Raw genomic sequence first — 27,341 nt, forward strand, 5'->3', positions numbered from 1 at the left:
ATGGAGTACACGTAGAGGTCAGAAGACAGCTGTGCACCTCTTTTCTTCCTCCTTGTTTGTAGACAGTGATTTCTGTGCAGCCCTGGCTATCTTGGAACTTGCATGGACCAGGCTGGCCTCAAACTCAGAGATCTGCCTGCCTTCATCTCCTGAGTGTTCACCACCACTTCCCAGCTATTATATATATATGTGTGTTATATGTACATATATGTATGTATGTGTATATACATACATATATTAAGGATTATTCTCAGGTCACCATGCCTGGTTGAAGTCATGATGCCTCTGCTCACTGAGCCAACTCACTGCTTCTAAAATATGCATAGTAGCTTCTTTAGAAACCTGGCTATGAATAGATCCAATTCACTTTTTACATCTGAAAGGAATATGTAACTAAAACTAATATGTGGTAATCTTACAGAAATGTACTAGCACAGGAATAATTTCCCTTTTTATTGTGGACTACTTGTGATGAAATCTATGGACCTGGATGGAAAGATCATTTTCATCATGTTTTCTGTAATTATGAATGGAGATTTCTGTTTGCACTTGTGATGTATTAAAGGAGAAAGAATTTAAAATTTTAACTCAAATTTCTTTAGTAAGATATATTTTGTAACAACATTGCAGATTACAGTTATTTTTCCTGTGGAATTTTAGTGGGTTAATTGAAGGTATGTGCACATGCAGGCACACATATCGGCCAGAGGTCACCCTTGGTGTCATTCCTCAGGAGTTACTTTTTTTTTGGAGACATGGTCTCTCACAGGAACCTGGGGAGGTTCAGGCTGGCCTATTAGGTTAGGCTGGCTGGTGGCTACCAAGCTCCAGGAATCCACCTGTCTCTCTCTCCCTGGGGCTGGGATCAAAACCCTGGCATCTTAGGTCAGCACTGGGTATAAACTCAGTTCTCAGGCCCGTGTAGCCAGCCCCGCCGTGGTCTCCTCAGCTCCCTCTATGGTTAAGGTTAAGGTTTAGTCCCTGGTGCATTTTAACGTGTACAAGATAAAAGAGCATAAGTAAAACTAACCGAAATAAATAGGGCATTTTGCTTAAAATGGGGAGTATACTTAAAACATAAAATTAGAATGAAGAGAACCAATGAGATAAAAATTTTCTTCTGTAATTTTCATTTTGAAGGACAAACAGTGAGGCTGGGAACTTAGCTTGGCAGTAGTCCATTTCTAGCATGCCCAGGCTCTGGGACTTGGTTCCCAGCACTATCTGGGGTATGACATCACAAGATCAAAGATTAACCTGTACAATGAAAGACTATGTAACCTGCAGCACAAGAAATGCAGTCAGGAATCACAACTAACCTAAGTTTGTTTCATTAATAGTAAAGTAATAGTTCAATTAATAGTAACCACACACCTAAAATTTTCACCCACTGTTTTCAATATTGCATTTGTTAGTGAATATAGTAAGCTCTTAAGATTTTAAGAGTTGATACTGGTCCGGCAGTGGTAGCGCACACCTTTGATCCCAGTACTTGGGGGGCAGAGGCAGGCGGATTTCTAAGTTCAAGGCCAGCCTGGTCTACAGAGTGAGTTCTAGGACAGCCAGGGCTACACAGAGAAACCCTGTCTCGAAAAACCAAAAAAAAAAAAAAAAAAAAAAAAAAAAGAGTTGATTCTAAGAATTTAACAATATTGTAGGTTTTGGTATACTTGTATATTTTTTAGTATACTTAATTAGACTTAATTTGTCAAATAATTAGACAATGATGAACTATTCTTTGTTAAAGTACAATACTGTAATATTTTAATATTTAAATTGTTAATGTGTAAATAGATCTGTACATATGATTACATGTATATATTACTTACATAGTTAAAGTATAAAACTGTAGTATTTTAATAATATCAAACTTCATAAATCTTAAATTGTTAATGTGTAAATATATCTGTATATATGATAATTTCAAATAACTCTTAAAAGAATGGCCTTATAAGCTAATCTTTTAGGTAATGTCAATGTTGAGACAGCTTCCTCCCTATTAATCCATCTACTGAATGTTTTCGCTAGCATTGGAGTACCAGGTGTATTATTCCAGTGTTGAGACATTCTCATCTCAATGGGAGAGATGTGAAGCTAGCTAACAAAATGCAGTGTTTAAGTAGGATTGTGAAAGACTTGAGACAGTGGGAGATGTTAGACTAGGAAAGATGGGACTATGTGTAAGATCATTTATTCCAGCTTTAGAAGCTCACCACCATTTGAATTCCATTCTAGGGGATCTAATACCTTCTCCTAGCCTTGGTGCACATCAGGCACACACACATGCTGCAGAGATACATGCATTCCAAACACTCATGCTTATAAAGCTTTAAAATCTAAAAGAAAAAATAAAAGTAAATGAAAGATTATGTGATTTATACTGTCATAATAACGTAGATAACATGAACCTTATACGCACATGGGGAACAGATCTTGCTTCTTTGGCAAGATATCTGAACAAATGCTTCACTCTGTAGCCAGCTGGGAAGAGGTAGGCTGGCAATTCCACAGGCTAAAGGATTCAAAGTCAACCTAAAAGGCCAGCAAAATGGCTCAGAGCAGAAAGGCACTTGCAGCTAAGCCTGATGGTCCCAGGAACCCTCTGAGGTGGAATAAGAATGTTCTCACAAGCTCTCCTCTAACCTCCACACACATCTGCTCTCTCTTCCTCTCACAAAATAAACATCAGATGCATTTAACATGAACACTGTCAATTTCAGCCAGCTCTGATCAAAGCCTTGTGAGCTAGATAATGCCCTCAATATTACTCTTCCCATAAGGAACCCAGAAGCCAAGGAGGCAAAAAATATTTCAAAAAGCTATAAAAAATATGTACGTGCTGAAATATACAGCATTTCTGTAACTCAAATGCTTGGCAATTAGGTCAATCACATTCACGCATTTTCCATTCTAGTCAACACAAGAGCCTGAATGAAGTTTCTCAAAACAGGAAGTGAGAAACACTGAGAAAAGGCAGCGATCTGGAATCCGAAGTTTAAATGCTTAGAATTCCACTTACTATTACCCATGGAATTAAAGTATCAAAGTTTGTTTATACTTATACTATAAAAATGTTTAGTGACTTGGCCAAATTAAAGACAGTATTTTACTCAAATACTCAAATCACTTTTAAGGTTACTCTCACTTCCTCTTCTAGAAACCATCATAACCATTTCCTCTAACCACAAAACCACAGGTCTGGTAGCTTTTAGGAACATTTGACTTGCTGGGGTTTCGCATATAGAACTTAATTTCCAAATTTCTTAAGCAGTGAAATTCAAAGGCTCTCATCACTGCAACGTATACAAGCTTAATTCTTCCAACCCCCATGAAGTTACGATCAAGGGGTGGATGTCATGGTCATGGCACAAACGCAATGGGTTCTTCCTAGCTCCAAACTGTGCTGGGTGTAGAGACAATCATTAAAGCCAAGTGAGTAACCAGAACAACACAGCTATCCCATTCCCAACGTTTACTATTATTCATTTAGAGAGTGTGCTTCAGAATTGCAGTGTCAAAAGCTAACTGTATAAACTGAATAAAACAAGTTTATACTGGAATGCTTTGATTCTAAATTTTAAAAAGAATCTTCAGGATACTCACAAGCAACCTATATCCTTTTGATATGGTCAAAAGTATATTTCACGATATATAGATAGATAGATAGATACACACACACACACACACACATATATAATTTTATAAACAAGATTATTAAAGAAAAGACACAGATACACAGAACCCCGCAAGGATGGACTGGTATAAAGTGTACCAAAAGGAAACTTTTTCTCTTTACCAAATTCAGTGAGGCTTAAAATAAATGGATTTGAGGTTGTTTCCCTCTAAGGTAAATTAATGGCAATCCTTTTCCACCTTTAGATCTACTTTTCTTCACTTCGATACAGCCTTCCACTCCCTAATCTGAAGACACTCAGATTTTCAATGGGTCCACTGTCTAGTTGCTCAAATCCTCGTACTATGTTGCGAAGGAGATAGCAACGGGAGCACACTCGGTCTTTATTTTATACAGCCATTGTACTTTAAGGAATGGTGCTTTGGTGCTAATCAGATAGGGTTGGGAAAACTAAAATGAGGAGGAGTAGGGAGTAAAGGTGGTTATTCCTGTTCTAGTGACTCACAGCCTACAAGTATTTCAGACGAAAACCGGTTCCACCCTCACTTCCCCCTCCGGTCCATCTTCAAAATGAAATTATCCCAAACGTCAACACGCTGTCGTGGGGGTGAGGGGCTTGATTCAGGGAACGAAAAATCAAGTGGCCAAGTGGGGACCAGAGGGTCGATCGCCGCATTCCCACACTCGCAAGCCAAGAACCCCGGGCCCGTTCGCCGCAGCCCGGGAAGGCCGCGCGCCCTCCTTTCCTCCCCGCAAACCAGAGCGCCGCGGCGGCCATGCGCGGCCCGGCCGGTTCCCGCCGCCGGGAGCCGGGAAATGGCTCCCGCCTGCCCGCCCCGCGGCTCACTCTAGGCCGCGGCGCATCCCGGAGGCCCCGCGCGAGCAGGCCGAGCTGGCGCCCGCGGCCTTTTCCCCCGCCGCACCCCGCCCGGCCTCGCCGGCCCGTGCGCACCTTCTTGATGTTGTAGAGGCGCGTGAGCATGCCGACGCCCCGGTCGTTGAGGATGGTGAGCTTCTCCGCCAGCTTCTGCTGACTGGGCTGCAGCACGGAGCGCGACATGGTGCGGCCGCCGCCGCCGCCACCGCCGCCGGGCGCGCTACTCCCCGGCTCGCCGCCTCCCTCAGGCCCGCCCGCCTGCCCGCCCGCGACCTCCGCCTCAGCGCGGCGCGCCCATGCCGTGCGCCCACCCGCGCCGTGACACAGCAGCCGCGGCGCTCGCTTCCGCCCGCCGCCCTTCCGCCTCCACCCGCGGCGCTCTCCGCCCCAGTACACCCCCCACTCCCGGGCCGCCTTTCCCGGCTCCTCCGCTAGGTGTGGCGGCGGCGGCGGCGGCTGAGAACGAGTCGGCTTCCCGCAGCCGGGACCGGCGCTCGGTCACCTGATCGGCCGCGCCGGCGCCCCCGCGAGGCCGCCGGGAGAACTGCGGCCGGAGCCCGGGGTCCGGAGCGCCCCGCCCCGCCTCCTCCGCTCCGGGGACCCCCAAGCCGCGGTCCTGGACTTCCCCCGAAGTTGTCCCCGCTCCCCACGCCCCAGGGCCCGCACCGCCGTGGGGACGGGGACGGTGTGTTTCGGGAGACTTTGGCCCCGAGAGGAGCCTGGCGGCTCCGAGCTTGTTTTCCTCCCACGCCTTGACAGACGCTCCAGGGAGAACGCGGCAGATGTGTGCTCCGCACGGCGGGCAGCGCCTCGCCACCTCCCGGTGCTCGCTCCCGCCTCCAGCTGGCTTCGGAGGAAGGAGGTCGGAAGTAAGGGCAGCTCGAGTTCCTTAGATTATTATGAAGGGACTTATCATGGACCAGCACCCATCCGGAGGAGACACGAATAGGCTCTGGCATGTGGTAAGCAAAATAAAAAAGCAAAATAAAAAACAAAACAAATTTTGTTCCGAGTAAGAGGGTTCGCTCCCAGCCTCCACCATAAATCCCAATCGTTTCTGGAATTCTACTTTTCCACCCCATCACCAACCAAATATTGTTTGTCATCATCTCACTCCGTGTCCACTCCTCATCACACAGGGTTTCAAACTGGAACAAATTGTGTCTCCATGTGAATGACTACAATGAAAACTTGCACTCCAGGGGACTTGGGATATTTGGGGCTTTACCTAATATAGTCTAATTGTGTATCGTATTCATGAATTTAAATCAATCAACCCACCACCTTCTATAACAAGGCATTCTGAAGTTAGTAAGAAAATGGATTCACAGGCGGACAGTGGTGTTGCACACCTTTAATCCCAGCACTTGGGAGGCAGAGACAGACAGATTTCTGAGTTCGAGGCCAGCCTGGTCTACAGAGTGAGTTCCAGGACAGCCAGGACTATACAGAGAAACCAGTATTGAAAAACCAAAAAAAAAAAAAAAAAAAAAAATGGATTCACCAAAGCAACTTTGTAGTGAAATGTAACAAATTGTTTCTAAGACATTTTAAAAAGCTACTGTAGCGCCTAGTCTTCCAGAACTCTACCAGAGAGTATACAGAATTCCTTAAGGGCTGTTTAATACTCCTGGTGAAGGCTGGGCATGGTGGCACATGCCTTTCTTCTCAGCACTTGGGAGGCAGAGGTAGGCCAGGACTATACAGAGAAACTCTGTCTCTAAAGACTTCTGACACTCAGGGGGCAGAGGTGGGCAGCCAGAGGTACACAGAAAAATCCTGTCTCAAAACAAAAAAAGTTCTAGTCCTGCCAAAAACATCTTAACATTTATCTGTCGGTGTGCAGTCTACATAGAGCTACATACCTTGAATGTATATTCTTTCTCTACCTCCACCCCCCCCTCCGTTCACGTCTCTCTCTTTTCATCTCAAAGACCATCTATTTAGCTCTATTGAGCTCTATTGAGCTATTTGTTCTGTTATTGACTAATTGAGGCATTTAACTTACTTGGTTTCTTGATAAGCTGGTAGTTAGCATTTAAGTTTACCGGAGGCTGGGGGCTGAAGTCTGAGACAATTAAGAGGACACTGAGAAGGAAACGCTGCTGTGAGGGATTGGGGACAGCCAGGTAAGAAAATGTACATGTGCTGGGTGGAACGAGCGGTGTGTGTGTCTTTAGGAAACCGGGATCATTTCTATCAAGACGGCGGACAACAGCATTTTTTAAAGATTTTATTTTATTTTATTTTATGTGTATTTTGACCTCCATGAATAAATGCACTGTGCTCAAGTCTGGTGTACCCAGAGGCCAGAATAGGCTGTCAGATGTAAAACAACTCTTACAGAACTTTTGTTTCTTTGTAGTTTGAGGTAGAAGAGGATGTTGTTTTGTTTTGTTGTCTTTTATAATGCCATCTCACTCTATAACTCAGGCTGGCCTTGAAGGCTTAGTTGTTGTTTTAGCTACTTTAATAGTGTGATTAAAATACTATAACCAAGGCAACATATGAAATAACTTATTTAATTGAGAACTCATATTCAGAGCATTAGAGTCCATGACCATTGTGAGGGATGTGGTGGCAGCAGGTAGGCAGGCCTGGTGCTGGAGCAATAACTGAGAGCTTACAACTTGATCTCCAAGTATGAAGCAGAAACCTAACTAGGCATGCCATGTGCTTTTGAAACCTCAAAGCCCATCCATACTTCTTCCAACAAGGCCACAGTTCCTAATCCTTCCCAAACAGTTCTACCAGCTGGGAATCAAGTGTTCGAACCTGAGCCTATGGGGATCTTTTGCATTCAAACCACCACAGTTCTCCTCTCCTGCTGAGATTATAGGCATGTAGAGCATGCCTGGCTTCCATATGAACTTGAATAGTTGCAACTGTTTATACCTTAGAGTAGCCAAGAGAAGAAATCTGTAGATAATGTGTTTGTTGGGGTTATTGTCATAGTCACTGTCCTATTACTGTGAAGACATGTGTCTACCATGACTAAAGCAGCTCATAAAAAAGAAAGCATTTAATTGGGGGCTCGCTGACAGTTTCAGAGGCTTAATCTGTTATCACCATGGAAGAAAGCATGACAGCAGGAAGCCTGGCATGTTGGTGCTAAAGACTACATCCTGATTCAAAGGCAAAGAGAGATTCTAGGCTTGGTATGGGCTTTTAAAACCTCAAAAGCCCACCCACAGTGACACAGTTCTTCCAAGAAGGCCACACCTCCTAATCCTTCTAATTCTTTCAAATAGTGCTACTCCCTGGTGACTAAACATTCAAATATATGAACCTGTACGGGGCCGTTCTTATTCAGACCACCACAGTTACTATTGCTATGATAAAACACCATAACCAAAGTAACTTGGGGAGGAAAGAGTTTATTGGATTTATACTTCCACATCACAGTTCATCATCAAAGTCAAGACAAGAACTCAAGGAGGGCAGGAACCTGGAGGTAGTAGCTGACACAGAGACCATGGAGGAGTGGTGCTTCCTTGCTTGCTCCTCGTGGTTTGCTCAGCCTATTTTCTTCCCCCTATCCTCATAAAATAGGGATTCTTTATGTAGCCCTGGCTGTCCTGGAACTCACTCTGTAGGCCAGCCCATACCAAGCCTAGAATCTCTCTCTGCCTTTGAATCAGGATGTATTCTTTAGCACCAACATGCCAGGCTTCCTGCTGTCATGCTTTCTTCCATGGTGATATCGGATTAATCCTCTGAAACTGTCAGCGAGCCCCCAATTAAATGCTTTCTTTTTTATGAGCTGCTTTAGTCATGGTAGACACATGTCTTCACAGTAAGACCCTCTCCTTGACTCTGGCCTTGGAAGTCCCTTCCTTTCCTTTTCTGCCCAGCTATAGGCTTATAAAATAGTCAGGAAATGCTTCATAAAAATGACAATCTGGAGGTCCAGACTGCTAACTGCTATCTCTAGGTACAGAAATCAGCATGTGGATGAATACACAGTGCACAAAAACATCACCCAACACACACACACACACACACACACACACACACACACACACACACACACACGCTCGTAGTTTTTAAAAAGTTCTTTTCACTTAGTCAAGAGAATTAGATATCCCAAATGATATAGGCGATAGCCATTGTCCTTGGTTGCCTCTAAACAGAGCAAAAGTAAAAGGCAAGACTTTATAGCTGAAGACACTACACACTTCACACATAGGACTTGGAAGAATTGAGCTGGAACTGATCTGAAAGCCTCCTACCTGAAGATTGGCCTTCATAATATGGGAAGGTGTTACACAAGCTGCCAAGAGAGGAAAAAAAATCAGTTGTCCTACCCAGATGTAAGTCTACCAAGCAGAAAAATAACCACTCTGGCAAGAAATCCGCAAGGGTGCAATGGTGGCACTTATGTATTGGGAATAACAACTCTCTAACTGGACTTAAGGTTCACTCAATAGAATGGAAGCCATGCCTGGTACTGGAAACTTAGCTAACTGTGGTTGGTCATAGACCCTAGAGAAGAACTACTACTGCATGTTTTCTAAAGCAATATAATTCCTAGCTGCATTCTAAATGCTACTATGTATGCCCATAGATAAGTAACTCTAGCTTCTCATGAAAGAGGCTTCTCTTTACAGCAGATGGAAACTGTTACAGGGATTCATCCACTTGTCAAAATGCAGAGAATCAGTGGCTGTGGGCTGCCCAACCCAACTGATGTATCTGTACCACAACCTCTACAGCTAAAGCTCACGCACCATTGTGAAGGAAGGGGTAGGAAGGTTATCAGAACCAAGGGCCAGAACCTCTGCTTCGAGATTGTTTTTTCTGTATATGACTGGCAAGCTGAACCCATGAAGTCTCAATAATATGGTCCCTAAACAAGACTCACACAATGACAACACCAACTGACATGCCACTGTGGGCCGGGGGAACCTCACAAGGCCCTATCCCTAGATGAAGAGCTGTAGTCAATTATTTAATGGCTGCTGGGAGAGGAAGGCTCAGTCTCCTCCAAGGATGAGTTCACTAGTGGAGTGTTTAATTCCAAATGCTCGGCCCTAAGCAAACATGCATACAGGCAGCAGCTCAATAGACTGAATTTATACATGCAAGTGTGTGTGTGTGTGTGTGTGTGTGTGTGTGTGTGTGTGTGTGTAGCAATAATTAAAGATGTCATGAGTTTGAGGCCTCTTATGAGAGATGGGTTTACTACAGCAAAACTTAACTTTAATAATAATAGTTTCTTCGACTAACATTATAATCTCCATTAAGAAAGAATAAAATAAGGACTAGAAATTAGATTAATGTTTATTAGTTATTCTTCCACTATGTGTCATGTTTTAATAAGTGTACTATCTAGCTCAAGAGGAAGCATTTGAGATGTTATAGAATCTTATCTTCACACTCTCTTTTACCTCGCTTCTCTTATTCCATTCCTCCTGTTTGCTTTTCTTTCCTTTACAATGCTGGAGGCCCTAATGAATGCTAAGCAAGCACTGTACTATAAGTTAATAAGGAAACTATTACGTAAATATTTTTTTAACTGCTGAAGGGCCTCCGCATAGACAGTAGCAGATCTGGTTGGTATTGGATCCCTTATTCATCTGACCCCAAAAGTCATGCATGTTGTTTACTGTAATAACAGTTGGGTAAAATTATATCTCTTGTTTCATCTAGTCAACAAGGTTGTACATTCTCCTCTGTAGCCTCTTACCCCTATTCAACCTCCATGAATATTTCCTTCAGTTACTATTCTTCAGTTCACTGCTAATGTCTGACTTGAATTCCGTGACACAGGCAATAGATACATAATCACTTCCTTTAGCTTTGCTTTCTCCAAAAACTATAGAGAATTGCTTATGTAATGCTCTTTGCTAATTATGAAGGTTATTATTATTATTATAAAATTTATTTTTTATGTGGAATTTGCATCCTGCAGCCCCACAGCCTGTGGAGCTTTTTGGTGTTGTGGGAGATTTGGGGTTTTGTTTTTCTCATAAAATATATTCTGTCCTGTTTTCTCATCCACCAACATGTCCTCCCCACCTCCTTACACGACAACTTCATATGACATTCATGTGGTATTTCTCTTAACCTCTCTCCCTCCCTCCTACTCTTCTTCCTTCCCTCACTCAAAAACAAAAAAAGTCAATGTTTTTCCAATGGAGTGTCCCTGAGTATATCAATCACACTCTAGGGCAAGACCCCATGCCAAGGAGTAGTTGACCAACACAGAAGCACTCTCATGTTTTGTTTTGGCTTTATTTATTTATTTTTTAGTTTTTGGTCTTATTGGGGTTTTTTGTTTGTTTGATTTGATTTTCATTTTTTTTAATTGGTGATTTTACTTATTTACATTTCAAGTGTTAACTCCCTTCTGGGTTTCCCCTTCACAATCCTCCTATCACATCCTCCCTCCCACTACCTCTGACCTAACCCTCTGTTGTTTTCCTACATAATGTAAGAACAGAGGAAAAACTTCTGGCATGTCTGTGAGTGTGTAGGTTAAAAACCCTTTGATCAGGATGTCTTCAATCAAAGGTGATAATCCCTGTTCTTACAGACAAATACAACAGTCCCCTTCTATCAGATCTCAAACAAGGCACTGCTGGCTCAACATAGATGGACAAATTTCTCTTTAAAAGCACCTAAGGTCCAAATGTTAATTACATATATCCATCTCCTCCGTTGGGAAAGTGCTGCATTCCGCCAAAATCAAATTGAGAGGAAAAGAGTGGGGCAACTTGTGAGAACAGTCAAGCACAAGTGCACAGCAAACAAATGATGTTTTTCAGTGAATATCATTTTAAAAACTGTGTTAAAGACTGCATATAGCAAGACAGTAATGTAAACAGAGGAATTAACTCTAGGCAAAGAGCTCTGGGAAAGAATAGGAGATTGTATTGTAGTTTAACACTCGTCATACAAAGGATAAATAGTAAGATGCATACGAAATCATTACTGCAGTTTCTGGTTTCCAGCATGGCAAAGACTATAAGGTATGAAGTTGAGCCCACTAAGAAAGGATGGTGCAATGGAGTTCTAGTATCTGCAGAAAGTAGAGTAAGGAGCTAACACTTAGCCAGAGAGTGCAACTTGGTATGACAGAAGAGAAATGAGGAAAAGCCTCAGGAAACCTAAGCCATCTGCAGAAGTCAGCAGAGGGATGCCAGAAATAGAACCAATACAAAAAGATAAAAAGAAAGCAATGAAAAATTAATTACAGCCCCAAGCTTAATCATTCACATCCAGACAGAGTCAGCTTACAGCTTACTAGATCGTCCGTGATACACTTCATGCGTGCTTACACTTCTGCACTGCACAGCCAAGGATTCCAGTTGAGATTCCTTTTTAAAATTATCCAGGGCGTGGTGGTGCACGCCTTTGATCCCAGCACTCAGGAGGCAGAGGCAGGCGGATTTCTGAGTTCGAGGCCAGCCTGGTCTACAAAGTGAGTTCCAGGACAGCCAGGGCTATACAGAGAAACCCTGTCTCCAAAAAAAAAAAACAAAAACAAAAACCAAAAACCAAAACAACAACAACAACAACAAAATTATCCAAAGAACTCCAGCTTTGTTCTGTGGGAATAAGTCTGATCTAATGGGCACTTTTAGTGTGTGATTTTTTTTTTAATTTTCCTTGTTATTTTCATAATGCAAAGGACTCATGAGCTTTTTATTTTGTATATGCAAATAGCATATAATGGAGTCCATATCAGTGTATACAAATATTGATCTTTTTGGTTAAATTTGTTTTCAAATCTTACACTATATATCTGGCAACGGAAGTCACAGGAGTTTGCTTCCTTAGCCTATGCAAAAACCTGGCCTCAGACCTCAGCACCTTCTATACAGATATATGTTAGAGCGTGACATACAATTTTGACAAGATTAGTGATAGAAAAAAACTGTAGGCCCCAGGTAAAGGAAATGCAAGTAGCGAATGCTCTGTGAGGTACCAGCAAACCATAAGCAAACAGAGTCTGGGAGCCAGGAGGAGAAAGTGTCTCAGGAAGGTACAGTCAACTACAATGGCTGTTCATGACCACCATGCTTTGTTTTTGTTGTAGTGCTGGGAGCTCAACTCAGGTTGATCCACACATGCTAGGTATGTCCTCTACCACGGAGCTAGAGCCCTGCCCTATTGAGTTGAATTACGAGAGAACTAGGCAGAGACGCACTTAGCGAACTTGGCAACCTATAAGTTCCTGGCACATTCAAGAAAGCAAGACGAACACGATGGAAAGAGATAGTGAGGAAGCACATGACACAAGGCCAGACGAAGCTTTTGTTTTGGTGAGGGTAGGGTTGGGAGTAAAAGAAACCCAGATACTGATGGTAATGCATCAATTCTGAGCACTTGGAATGTGCACGCCATTACAGTCGATGATATAGGTTAATGAATTCCAGCTTTATAACAAACTCTTGTAAGTAATAGAGCTTATTGCTCCTGTTAAGCCCGTAAGGACATCCTGCCTAAACTCATACTGAGAAAGAGACAGTTACTCTTAACCCTTGATATGCACACTGATACAGAGCAGTAGGCTCTGCCTGTTAGGGGTTGGTGAGATGGCTTATTGGATGAAGAGCTTGAAGTGCAAGCCTGACAGCCTGAGTCCCATCCTCAGCACCCATCCACGACAAAGGAGAGAACGCCACAAAATTGTCCTTTGACCTGCATGCATGTGGGACACACACACACACACACACACACACACACACACACACCATTCTTATCACCATAAGAGTTCTGTAGGTGGAGAAATGACTGTAATTTAGAGCACATTCGACTCTTGCAAAGGGCCAGAGTTTGGCTCCTAACACTCACATCAAGGGGCTCACAGCCTCCTGTAACTCCAACTTCAGGGGATGTGACAGCATCTATTGGACTCTGCACTCACGCATGCACATACCTCCTTGCCACTACACACAATTAAAAAAAAATAATTTGCTTGGGAGAATTACAAAAGTTTTATTCTATCTTCCAGTTCTTCAATAAAACAAAAATAATTTCTCAAAACACTAGGCATATGTGAGAAAGTGTTACATTTAGGGTAGGTGGTGTAACTCAATGGTGATCGCATGCCCAGCATGTACGTGTTCCTAAGTTTCACCCCAGGCACAGTCAAAAACATCCACTACTCCCTTGAGCTTTGCATAATGTATTTAAATGGGTAGAAGGAAAAGCCTTAAACTGAAGGTCCAATGGACAAAGGTGGAATCCTAGCTGTTTCTCTCTGCAGTGTGGTGTGGCTGGGGTCGGGAAATGTTGACTTTTCACCTTAGCAGAAGTCACTGGACCTACCTGACTAGATGGTTGTATGGGACCATTTCAGCAGATGTGGATTTACAGTAAGACGGGCTGTAACTGTTGCCGCTGTCACTTTCCTCATGATCATAATTATCATTATTGTCCCCTCTCTGTACACTGTACATTGGCACATGCATTCTCATGCAGAAAAAAAAATAGATGCTTGTGGGTTTTTCTTTTTTTAGTTGAGTACAGTGAAGGCAGAGAGCAGGGAAGGAGTGGGGCGATGGCTATGGCATACATAATAGCCTTCCTTAAATAGCTATCACATTGTGTCTTAGCATTCAAGCAAAAAAATTAAAAACCTACCTAATTACATTAAATTGCTTTGCTTGAAAAACTCTTATTTCAAAGTAATAATTTCTGAAAATGATATTTTCACTGTTTCATGTGAAGCACACATAATCACTATAATTCTAAGGTGATTATATGCAAATGTTAAGGGCATTAGCTTTTTCTTTATTATAAAATATACATTATGTTAAAGTATATAAACTCATCATAGGTGATTTTTTTCCTCATTAAGACATCATTGCAATCTAAATGTTTACAGTAATTCATTGTTGGGCTGGAGAGATGGCTTAGCCTTTGCTATGTAAGCCAGATGACTCAAGTTTAGACCCAGGAACCCTTCCATGTAAAGGTGAAAAGGGACAAGTGACCCCACAAAAGTTTTTATCTGACCTCCACACTGTACCACACACACACACATGCACACACACACATACACACACTCCCACACTATATATACATATATGCACAAAATTAATACAACTTAAACATTAAATAAATTCAACTTTACATTCCCACTTTAGTGAAAACCCAGTGTTACCATAGTCATACACAATAAGTAGTGTCTAACCAGGAGAAAAGGAGGACGGGTAGTACAAAGAGAGAAGGAGAGAAGAAAGATATACAACACTACGGATGTTTGAAAAAGCCATAGAAAAACATTAGTTTATAAGCTTACTTACAAACACATGTGTAATATATATTAAGTGTATAATATTATATATTATTATATGTTATATAATATTATGAGTGTATATTATTATATATTATATGCTATACTATGTGATTAATATATTTTATGTTATATGTAATATATTACATTAAAACACATTATACATCTAATATATATTAAATGGAGTTATATGACATAGGCTGATAATGCTTACCCCCCCAAATCATAGACTATCTAACAAAACTCCCAGTGCCAGCCATGGGAAACCTTTCTTAAAATCATTGGTCAGGGGGTTCCAAGTGACTCCCAAAACAATGTAGGCTGTTGACATTGTCCTTGGTTGCCTTCAGAACTTGAAGGTAAAACTTTATAGCTAAAGACATCACACGCTTTGGATACAAGACTTGGAGTAATTAAGCTGGAATCCTCATCCCCAAGAATTGGTTCCCATAATATGGAAAGGTACTGTGCAAAAGAAAAACAGTCAAAAGTCCTACCCAGATGTAAAGGCTGTGGACCATACCATGAACTAGTATGGCAAGATGTCTGTTGCAGGAAATATTAAAAAAGAACCGCCAAGTTCCCGCACTCCATTCAGCCACTCTCTGCCCGCCAACTCTCCAGTGGGGCCGGAGCTCTTGAGTTCCCTTCACTGCCACACCAGCCACACACAATGGCCATCCACCCCGAGGTCAGCTGCAACAACACCCAACAAACCAGTAGAAACAAAACTCTAGAGGCTTATAATTAACGAGTCAGATTTATATACCAATAAATTCTCAATTCACAAGATTCCAATACAACAATTTCAGAACCAATTGATGATAAAAGCTACCCTCCTAGATTAGACAAATTATCCCAATTACTCTATCCTTCATGATATCATAGCTACCTGTGGCTATTTAAAACAGCAGGGGATCAGGATCTTCTTCCATCTTGGCTTTTTACCTCTCTCTCTCTCTCTCTCTCTCTCTCTCTCTCTCTCTCTCTCTCTCTCATTGCTCTCTTTCTGCAACTCTTAGATCTGCCTCCCTTTTCCCTGTCCAATCACAGGCCTCCTGCTGCACTAATATTTTAGTGTAATTGGACAGGGAAATTCCTGCTACAGATATCCCCACAGGTTCGATAGTGGCACTTGTGTCCTCAGGGTAACTAACAACTCTCTAACTGGACTTAAGGTTCACTCAATAGAATGGAAGCCATGCCTGGTACTAGAAACCTAGCTTACTAGCCATGGCTGGAGATTTCATAGACCCTAGAGAAGAACCTACTGCTTCAGTTTTCTTAAACCAGTATGATTTCTAACTGCATTCTGAAAACTCCTACTTATACCCAAAGATAAATGTAGTTCTTGCTGCTACTCATCAGGGAAGCTTCTTTTTTTTGCAGCAGATGGAGACTATTACAGAGAATCACAACTGGTCAAGATTTAGAGAGTAAGTAAGTGGCTGTGTGGTGCCTAACCCCAACTGATACATCTGTAATACAGTCCCTACAACTAATCAGGGAATACCAACGATGGAGGAGTGTAACAGAGACTTAAGAGGCAGAGTACCAAGATGCCTGCCACAAGATAATGTCTTCTACATATAACAGGGATGCTCTACTCATGAACTCTACAGCATGGTTACCTGAACATGAGTATACTACTTAATTTGCCAACATGGATGGGGACAATTTTCACAAGGACCCATCCTAGACAGAAAGCTCCAGGAAGTCAATTGCTGCTGAGGTAGAATCAGAGTCAGTTTTCACCAGGGACAAGATCCCTTTAATAGGTTCCCAATATGAAGTGGTCAACTTTAAAATATGGACATAAGAGGAGTCAATAGGTTTTGTGTGTGTGTGTGTGTGTGTAAAACAATAACTATAGAAGAAGTTATGAACTGGAGAAGCGGTGGGAATTACATGAAAGGAGTTAAGAGAGGAAAAGGAATTCTCAAAACGTTTTAATTAGAAACATGAAGATACTGTGTTGCCTAGGTTGTTTTCATGCCAAAGTTGTTCCATTCCTTACATTCTTTTTAGCTGCTTTCACCCATTGTTGCTCTACAGCCCTTTAGACTCAGAATGTATGTACTGGGAAATTCCACAGTTGCTTTTCACATCCTTATATTCCATGATCTTAGCTTTAGCTTGTATATATGTGAAAGGAAAGATTCAGCAAGTTATTTTTAGCTTGTGAAGAGAAGAAACTCACATCTCCTATTATCCACTTATTTCAAATAGTTGACTCTCCAATTCAAATATCAAAGGGAAATGTACCACTTACTATGTATTCATAAGTACTCTCTTGTCTTGGATTTTAATCATGCAGTTGTTTGACCTGCGCAGGAAAAAAAAATTGATATAAAATGCTAGCAATTCTGTCATGTACTGTATGAGATAAACATGCGTGTGCTTGTTTGTAAACTACAGACATTGCATATGTCAGAAAGGAAACTTGGCTGACACAACCCAACTTGGAAATGATGGAGTTCATCTGGGCTGCTTCGTTTTAAAAGGGGGGGAGGGGCGGTGATTTGACTCCTATGAATTGCCTCAGAAGAAAGGATCATAATGAACGAGCCATCTGTACTCATTTTCCCCAGGTGTCAAAGAAGATATAGATATAAAACTGCAGCATTTCTGCAGTCATTCAATGGTGAGCCAACTGTGTTCAGTGAGTGTAGTGGTTGCAATCCTTACTTCTTTACTTGTTGATATCATATTTCTTCTCAGTGCTTAGATTCCTCATTAGCTTTTGGTCCTGACTATGAATCCAAGAAGCTGTTATATCTTCACAATATACAGGTGTAGGGTGTGACTCATAGCACAGTTGGTTGTTTTTGTGGAGTTTGTTGTTGTTGTTTCTGTTTGGTGCTAAGCATCAAACCTAGGACCTTGCATATGCAAGCTACATCCATAGTTCAGCACAATTTGAAAGAGTCTATTGTTTCACAAAGTGTACAGAGAGCTTCAGAGGCTTCAGAGAGCAATGAGAACTCTCCATTACCAAGGACAACAGGAGCCAGCCGTGGGGACCTGTGCCTGTAGTCCCAGAACTCAGCACACTGGAAACACAGCAGGCAGAGGCAAATGAATATGGAGCTCCAGGCTATGGGGACTATGTAGTGTATCCTTTGAGAGAGAGAGAGAGAGAGAGAGAGAGAGAGAGAGAGAGAGAGAGAGAGAGAGAATAAGAAAAGGAAAAAAGACGCATAATTGGAGCAAGTGACTGTGTGAAGTGTCCATCTTTAAGCTGAACATAAATGGCAAAAGCGGTGGCATTGTCCTTTTCCTGATCAATTTAGTACACTAGCCTCTGCACTATGTACAATGGGGTAGCCTCTATAGTCAGCATGTTTTCAAAGCTACATATCCCACCAAGACCAACCCTCTCAGGCTGTCTCTTCTTCCTGGCTGCCAGGCCTGGCACCTCCCACAGGAGGTAGAAGGAACACTGGAAATGCAAAACAAACCCGAATGGTTTTGTTTTTCAGTTGAACACCTTGGCCAAATGTCTTCATAGAAGGAAGGCATGGGAACTGCTGGCTAACACAAGGCTTTAAACTGTCTGCAGGTTGTCATTTGTCTGCATTCCCCTCTCTCTTGTTGGTGTAAGTAGCACAGGGTTGGCTGTTCTGTCCTAAATTAAATGCACTGTTTTATAGCAAGTGCATGGTTTCTGCACATGACATAAGCCATACTTAGTTTGCCTTAGAACGATGGCAGAAACATTGCAAATTTAGACTGTGAAACCTGCTGCTGAAACAGACCCAGCCAGCTTTTCAGCTTTCAAAGCTGCTCTGTGTGAAGCAAGCAGTACATCAGGAAATCTGTTGCTGGGACACCCTCTTCATATCCTTTTCCTAAGAAGATTTGACATGAGAAAGAGGCATAAGCTATGTGCAAAGATCACAAACATTGAAGAAGCAGCAGAGTATTGGAGGGAGGCCACCCACACGCTTGGGTCTGAGGAGACCCTCCCAGAAAACACCTCCCCTTGACTTCTGAGACAATTGGCAATCCCACTGCCGATACAATTGATCCTGTTTCTTACTGCAGGTGTTTTCCTTAGGTAGAGAAAAATAGAATGTAAAAGTCATTGATTATCCTTCTGTAAAGTTAAAGAGCGGTTTGCCTTAGGTTGCGATGATTAACAGGGTGAGGTCAGTGGCCTGGTTTCTTTGTGAAAGAAGACGTTACAAAAAGATTCTCAGTTACTAGTAATGAGGAATTTGTTTTCTTCCCTCAGTGGGAAACAAATTAGCTCAATTCATGAGAGTGGTTTCTTTTTCTCCGTGTCCTTTTCACTTAAAGAAACAATCTTGCCTTTCATGGGAAGTTTTCTAAAGTTAGAAAGGGAGGGAGGGGTGAGAAGGAGAGGGGACAGGAGGCTCCCATTACCAAGTTTTGACTTTTTTCCCCTCCTTTGTTTTGATTTGATTTGATTTGATTTGATTTGATTTGATTTGATTTGATTTGATTTGATTTGATTTGATGTGATTTGTTTTCCGAGACAGGATTTCTCTGTGGAGACCTGGCTGTCCTGGAATTCACTCTGTAGACCAGGTTACAGGTCACTCAGAGACCCACCTGCCTCTGCCTCTTGAGTGCTGGGATTAGAGGCTTGTACAATCACCGCCAGGCTCCCTCCTTCTATTTTGATTTTTGGTTTTGTTTTTGAGACAGAGGTTTGAAATGTGGCCCATGTTGACCTCAAAGTCATAGTGAACCTCCAGCCTCAGCCACCTGAGTCCTGGGATTATGGGTGTGCACCACAGTGCCCAGCCAGCTTTACATCATTAATGGTATTTTTCCAAACTTCAGTATGACATCATTTATTTGCTTATAATCTAAACCAGACTTTTTAAACTCATGGTAGGATAAGAATTAAAATATAAATAATAATAAACAGCTTTTCCCTCTATTTTTAAAACTATTTAAATTTATTTATGAGTGTGTGTGTGTGTGTGTGTGTGTGTGTGTGTGTGTGTGTGTGCATGTGTCCCATGGTACTTGGGTAGAGAGGAGCAGAGGACAAGTAATAGGAGTTGGTCTTCCTCCCACATGTATGTCTTGGGACTTGAATGCAGTTTGCCCATGCCTTTACCCCATAAACCATCTCATTGGCCCTCAGGAACGTTTAAAGTAAGCCCTGAAATAGTTTTTAAAGATAACCATCTTTAATTCTCCCAGGCACTGAAGTTATAAACAATATTTTCAAGATGAGGTTAATTTTATTTTCAATTTTCCTACTTAAAAGATTTTTTAAATGGGTACTGGAGAGATGGCTCAATGGTTTGTCAATTTCCTTTACCATTTGAGCCATCTTGCTGATTCAGTTTTTTTTTTCCCCAAATTTCTTAATGGTAATTATTAGCATGTTTTGAAAGAAGAACCAAGAATAAATGTCAAAGTGACACTCCTGGAGGCTGGAGAGATTGCTGAGTGTTTGGCTGGCATGGAATCATGAATCCCAGAGTTCAGGTCACAGAACCAGACAAGCCCAGAGGCCCACTCAGGCAGTTCTGTAACCCAGATCCAAGAGGAAGAAGACACTGGAGCATAGCTGGGGCTTGCTGGCTTCCAGCCTGTCAGAAAAGACATGAACTCAGGTACAGGGAGAGATCCCGCCTTAAAGATAGGTAGGTAGAGCATGAGAGAACACCTGATGCCTTCTTCTGGCAGCATACACTCATACAGCCAACGCACAAGCACGTACACACACACACACACACACACATACACACACACAAACACACACACACATACACACACAAACACACACACATACAAACACACACACACACAAACACACACACACACAAACACACAAACACACACACAAACACATATACACACACACACAAACACACACACATACACACACACAAATACATATATACACACACACACTCTCACAGGTACACAAATATGTAAATCATTTTAAAGCAATGCTCCTGACAGCAGCCAGGGTAAAAAACTTATGAGATCAGTTAAGTATACAGATCTCTAGCAAACAGACCCCAAGCATGTGATATGTGATACGGGAGCCACATGACTTCTGTTTCCTAGCTGCTTGTATCTTTGATAATCGGATGAAGAACAGCAGTGTTGTTTTCAATGTGCTGAGTCACTGGCAGGGAAGAATGACAATCCTCCTCCTTTTCTTCTTCTTGGCACTTCATCCTTTCTGAAATCACAGGATGAACCAACGCTGCCTTATGCTGCCTGTCCTGTCCTGTCCACAACACTCCGCAACCGTTGCTTGTCCAGTGTATTCAGGCAATGAGGCATGAGCAGGGAGTTTGATTATGTAAAATGCTTTGGCTGCTAGACAGATATAAGGAAAAACTACTTCTGATTTTCTCTCTCTCTCTCTCTCTCTCTCTCTCTCTCTCTTTTTTTTTTTTTTTTTTTTTTTTTGAAACAGAATCTCACTATGTAGCACTGGTTGTCCTGGAACTCACACTGTAGACCAGGCTGGCCTTGAACTCTCAGAGATCCGCCAGGTGTGTACCACCGTGGGCAGCTAACTTCTGATTTTCTAATAAGATAGTATTTCTACTCATTGTGACGTATTATTGACTGTTTTCTCTCAATATTAAACATTTGCTAGGGATTTATACTAACAAGAAAATGATAAAATAATTTTGGTTCAGCTAGTGAGATTTTTTTTTTTTTTTGGTTGGGGGGGAAGGGCTGATAATATTAGCTGTAGCTTTGGGAAAGTTAGGAAGTTGGGAAAGTTGGGAAAACTTGGGAATATACTCATTTAGTTCTTATTTAGTAAATTTTAAGCTAAAGCCAAGAGTCACTGATAGAAGAGCTCTAATAAAATAGTGAAATATTAACCTCTCAAGTCTTGTATTACTTGTGAAATAATATGTCTGGTCTTGATAACACACATAATTACCCACACCTAATTTTCTTCATTACCTTGTAGTATGAGAAGAAGTAATCTTTGAAATTAAGAGCAACAAGAGTCTATATTTTAGTAAACAGAAAAAACTTAAGTTTATAAATGAGTCACTTTAAAAAATCTTTATTACATCTTTATTTATTCTTAGTAGGTGCACACATTCCAAGATACATGCATGGAGGGCAGAGGACTCTATGCCAGAATGCCTCCCAGAGGTTGAACTTGTATTGTCAGTCTTGATTGGACTGCCTTTTAGCTGAGCCAGTTCTCCTGCCCAAGTTGATTTTGAGTAAAAGTGGTACTTCTACATTTGGCTATAACTTTTTTGGAGATTAATTTTTATATATTTGTCAAGAGCAGTCAAACTATCCATGGCTTCTAAATGCAAACAGGTACTCTTACATTTCAAATTCTGCTGGAAATTGCCTTTAAGAGAAATTCCCTTTCCAAATTATGCACAAGCACGCAACTTGTGTGTTTACTGCAGATTAAACACATGTAGGTTCTCAAAAAGGGACTACTTATTGAAGGCATATAATATATTTATGCCTGAAATGTCTAAGTAATTCCACACTAATACAAGAATGCTTGGGTACTGTATCTTACTAAAACTTGCTGTAAAGTTGCCTACATATGCAAATCTTGAAACACAGAGAATGTAATGGGTCTGGAAAGTGTGGTGTGATATTGAATAGTAAGAGCCACAAAACCAAGGAGGCAGGTTTCTACTCAGAGGCAATGGAAAGGGTTGGACAGGGTCACTTTGCCGTTCAGGAATCTATCCGTCTATTGATATTTTTCTGGTCACACTCATTTGAGGGTCCCAGAGTGTTTCTTGCTCTTTGGGGGACTCTGAGGTTGAAACCCCAGCAGAGGAATGTGGAGGTATGTTTATAAGATAAGCACATTTGGGGTGTGTTAGCGAGTTTGTTTTTATTAGTTCTTTGAGAGCTTCACAGTGTGTTTTGATCATACTCTTCACCTCCTACTTCCAGTTTTCCCATAGCTACCCCTACTCTACTTCCTTACCCATCCAAGCTTTGAGGCCTTTTTTTTATTTTTCAATCCTTCAAGACCAATTTGTGTTGCCCATAAAACTGTATGATGGTGTTTGCCCCACTATAAGAACCCTGAACCCTTTCCAACCTTTCCTCCTTAAGGAAATTAAGATATTTAAGATATTCTAATATTTAAGGAAATGCAACCAACTCCCATAAAAAAATAAAACCAGACCTGGGCTGGGCTGGGAAACGGTTCAGTCAGAAAAACACTTGGCCTTGCTAGTTCAAGGACATGACTTTGACCCTAGAACTCACCTAAAATGTTGAGCTTGGTGGTGTGTCCTCACAGTCCAAGCTCTGGGGATGTAGAAACAGTAGGACCCCCGAGGTTTGCTTGCTAGTGAGTCCAACCTAACTCGTGAACTTCTGGCCAACAAAAAACCCTGTCTTGAAGGAGGTAGGCAGCCGCCCTGAGGAAGACACCCAAAGTAGTTGTGTGTCCTTGGGCATGAAGTATGCATCCTTACACACTCAAATACACACACACACACACACACACAAGCATATACATCTGCAGACTTATGCTAAAGCATTTAGTCTACCTGTTATTAGGGTAGTTCTAAAACTCTCCTTCCCTTAATGAGACTTTAGCCTCCAAAACATGAAGCAGAGCTGGAGAGCTGACCCTGCTGTCAAGTCTCGGAATCAAAGTGGGATTTCCAGAGCCCACACAGTGAAGGGAGAGAATGGACTTCCACAAGTTGACCTCTGACCTCCATGTATGCATTGTAACATGTGCGCACTCACCTATATACACATACCTCCACACACAATTCTACACACGAATGTAAAGTGCAATGTAAAAAAAAGCTCTCCCTAAACCTAGAAATACACTTTGATGTATTTTCTCTGCAGGTTTAGCTGTGTTTGTTGTCTGTGTGCTCGCTTATTGGTTAAGGAATTGTTCAGGTTGTTCTAAATTGTTTTTTGCTGTTACGGTGGAAATCTACAAAAATGGGTTAATAGACTATTTTGGGCCCATTGTTCAGAACACATTTATCTTAGAAATGGTTACCATAGAGATGGGCACACATTGTGTGACTCTACAGCTGGCAAGTCAGAATCATCTAAGCTACTAAGACATAAATAGCCATATATACACAGACACTCAACAAGCCATACACACCGAAGCCTTTCCCCTATTCCTGTAAAATAACATGTATTTCAGCAATGCTCCAGGTGGCAGAAGGGAAAGTAAAGTCTACACATTTAAAAATGTACAGTGTCACCAAAACCATTTTAAAATTGTAGTCTGAGTCAAATTCAAAAGTCCCTAATGTGTTTGTAAAAGAAGGGCTCAGTGTACTGGTACTGTACACATCGGTAACACCAGTGCTTGGGAGCTGGAAACAGGCAGATCATTTAAAACCATCCCTAACCACAGAACCAACCCAAGGCTACCTTGAATACAACCCTCCCCCGCCAAACAGAAGAGTAAATAAGCAAAAACCACATCATATAAATTAAATATCAATGCCATGTTTCTCTAGCTAGATATAGTCAAGTTATCTTTGATGGACTTCTATACTTTAACTATCTTCTTCAGGTAAGGTGCCACCCTGGTCATTTTGAAGCATGGCACCTAAGTTGACCTGTATGAGACCCTTATGAGATTAACATTTCTTTATGAAGGGAGATGAGAACATTATGAGACTCAAGAGGCTCATGAGCTCCTCATTTGATTCCTTCCACCCCAAGATTTCAGTCATCACTGTTCCAGAAGCAAACAATTGACTGGGATGGACATCTTGGTAGAGCTGCTTAATGAGTCACCTATGTTCCTGTAAGCAGTATTGGTGGACTCAACTGAACTTGGAGAGAATCCTTTGAACCTTTGAACCTTTGGTGCACTCTCTGCCTGTAATAAAAACACATTGCTCTCTCTCTCTCTCTCTCTCTCTCCCTCTCTCTCTCTCTCTCTCTCTCACACACACACACACACACACACACACACACACACACACCACATAATGGCATCTGTATTTGATTCCTATATCATTTGTTTGAATAATGTATTTACAAATTTAAATTTACTTATTTTATTGATTGTTTATGAGTGTTTTGTCTGCATGTATAATGTACATCACATGTGTACCTGATGCCCATGGATGTCAGAAGTTAACCATGTGGGTACTAGAAACTGAATCCTGGTCCTCTGCCAGAGCAATTGAGGCCAGAACCATTTCTCCAACCCAGCCCAGCCCGGCCCCCACCTTTTAAAAAATAATGCTTGCCAGTCATCAGTTCTGAAAAGGGTTTTAACAAAACGAAGTTATCCATGTCTCTCATAACTAAACTAATACTTTAGTTTTCTAATTGGTCCTCAGACATATTTCCTCCAGCCCTTGTAACAGTATTTGATTATGGCATTCCTGATGCCCACAAACACTCTAAACCCAAATAGCTACCATTATCTTTGAGACTTCCATAAGCTAGTATGTATAGTAATCTTGGCTGTCAGCTAAGACCTGCCTCAGTGGGTGACTCCCCAGGGGTATTTCCTGGAAGGATTAAATGGGGAGGGAGACAGGGTAGCAGGCAATGTTTTTCTGGCAGTGGCTGAGAGGGAAATGCACTGTTGATCTTTGTCTACCTACCTCAGCTCCTCAGGTGTCTACTTTGTCACTGTTGCAGTGGCCATCCTCCACTGGTCACAGCCCAGCTCTCTCAGCCTTCAGCTTCTTCAGTACCCGATTGGAACTACATGGGCATCTGCATCCCGTCTGTGCACTGAGCACCCACCAAGTTCTCAGTCTCTCCAGCAAGCAAACAGCCATAGACAGCCCATAGCCTGTAAACCAATCTAATAAATCCCCTTTGTAATATGTATTCATCCTTTAAGTTTGTTCCTCTAGGGAACTCCGATGAATACACAATGAAAATATTAATTTAAGTTTTATACACAGGATGTGTCCCTGCAAACACAGTTTAAGTTTTTGTTGTTGTTGTTGGTTTTTGTTTTGTTTTGTTTGTTTTTTGTTTTTGTTTTTGTTTTTGTTTTTTGAGACAGGGTTTCTCTGTATAGCCCTGGCTGTCCTGGAACTCACTTTGTAGACCAGGCTGGCCTTGAACTCAGAAATCCATCTGCCTCTGCCTCCCTAGTGCTGGGATTAAAGGCGTGTGCCACCACGCCCGGCTACAGTTTAAGTTTTACATCTATTTTGCAATAATGGGAATTTTCTTCATCTGTGATTTTTTTTCTATCCTTCCACACACACCCCCAAATACCTATTTATTTTATGTGCTTGTATATGTTTATGCCTGCACCACATGTGTGCAGGAGCCCATGAAGTTGACAATGAAAGTTTCAGATCTCCTGGAACTGTGAGCTGGTTGCTACATGGGCGCTGGGAACCGGACTCTGCAAGAACAACAAAATTCTCTTAACTGCAGAGCCATCTCTTCAGCCCCTCTTGGTTGATTTTTTAAAAATCTTGTCAATTTTTCTGAAATTAGAATACATCTTAAAATCAACAATGTCTTAAGTGTAGCATTGTTCAACTGGAAATATTTCTCTGTGTTGGTATATCAGTAATGATATGTCTTATAGTGAATGCTCCGTAAAATTCAGTGGGATATATTTTGCTGTACCTTCCTAGCCTTTGATGAGGGCACTATACTAATTGCAGACACATAGAAGTGTGTATCGGTTGGTCTTATGGGTGAAGTTTTTGAAGCATAAATGGCTGTAACAGCTTTTTTTCTTCTGGCGGTAGCCATCAGGTGAGCCAAGATGGGTGCATACAAATACATCCAGGAGCTATGGAGGAAGAAGCAGTCCGACATGATGCGCTTTCTTCTGAGGGTCCGCTGCTGGCAATACCGCCAGCTCTCTGCGCTGCACAGGGCTCCCCATACCCGGCCTGATAAAGCTCGAAGATTGGGGTACAAGGCTAAGCAAGGCTATGTCATTTACAGGATTCATGTCCGCCCTGGTGGTCGCAAACGCCCAGTTTCTAAGGGCGCAACTTACGGCAAGCCTGTCCAGTTTGTGTTAACCAGCTGAAATTTGCCTGAAGCCTTCAGTCTGTTGCCGAGGAGAGAGCTGGGCTCCATTGTGGGGCTTTGAGAGTCCTGAATTCCTACTGGGTTGGTGAAGATTCTACATATAAAGTTTTTGAGGTTATCCTAATTGATTCATTCCATAAAGCTATCAGAAGAAATCCTGACACCCACCGGATCACCAAACAAGTCCACAAGCACAGAGAGATGCATGGGTTGACATCTGCTGGCCGAAAGAGCCGTGGGCTAGGAAAGGGCCACAAGTTCCACCACACTATTGTTGGTTTCCACTGTGCGGCCTGGAGAAGGCGCAATACTCTCCAGCTCCACTGTTACCGCTAATACATGTGCTATTTGTAAAATTCATATCCAATAAACAATTTAGGACAGTCAAATGGCTTTAACAAAAATAATCCACATAATTAACATATCATTAGTGTAAAAAAATAAGTTTTAAAGCTGTCTATTTTCTGAAGAAAGGTAGAACAGATGAAAAGGAAATTGACAATTATGCTAAGCCTCCTTTTTTTTTTAAATGTGTATAAATAAATTGTATCTAGGAAAAGTAGAGTTCTGAATTCTGGCCTAAACTGCTTTTCTCTACATTTGGG

At 41.8% G+C, this 27,341-nt stretch overlaps 1 protein-coding gene and 1 pseudogene across 4 annotated transcripts in view; one reads left to right on the plus strand and one right to left on the minus strand.

Moving 5' to 3' along the window:
• The window catches only part of Nckap1 (NCK-associated protein 1), an 80,671-nt gene extending 75,760 nt beyond the window's left edge, over positions 1-4,911 (minus strand). For all 4 annotated transcript variants that reach the window (NM_001355411.1, NM_016965.3, NM_001355410.1 and 1 more), the window contains exon 1: positions 4,587-4,911. In NM_001355411.1, the coding sequence (NP_001342340.1) occupies positions 4,587-4,694 (108 nt within the window). In that variant the 5' untranslated portion in view covers positions 4,695-4,911. The remainder of the gene's footprint in view (positions 1-4,586) is intronic.
• Positions 4,912-5,389: 478 nt separating this feature from the next.
• On the plus strand, positions 5,390-27,300 carry Gm13688 (annotated as a pseudogene).
• Positions 27,301-27,341: the final 41 nt, after the last annotated feature.

Source organism: Mus musculus, chromosome 2 (genome assembly GCF_000001635.26).
Source record: "Mus musculus strain C57BL/6J chromosome 2, GRCm38.p6 C57BL/6J".
NCBI classification, from domain to species: domain Eukaryota; kingdom Metazoa; phylum Chordata; class Mammalia; order Rodentia; family Muridae; genus Mus; species Mus musculus.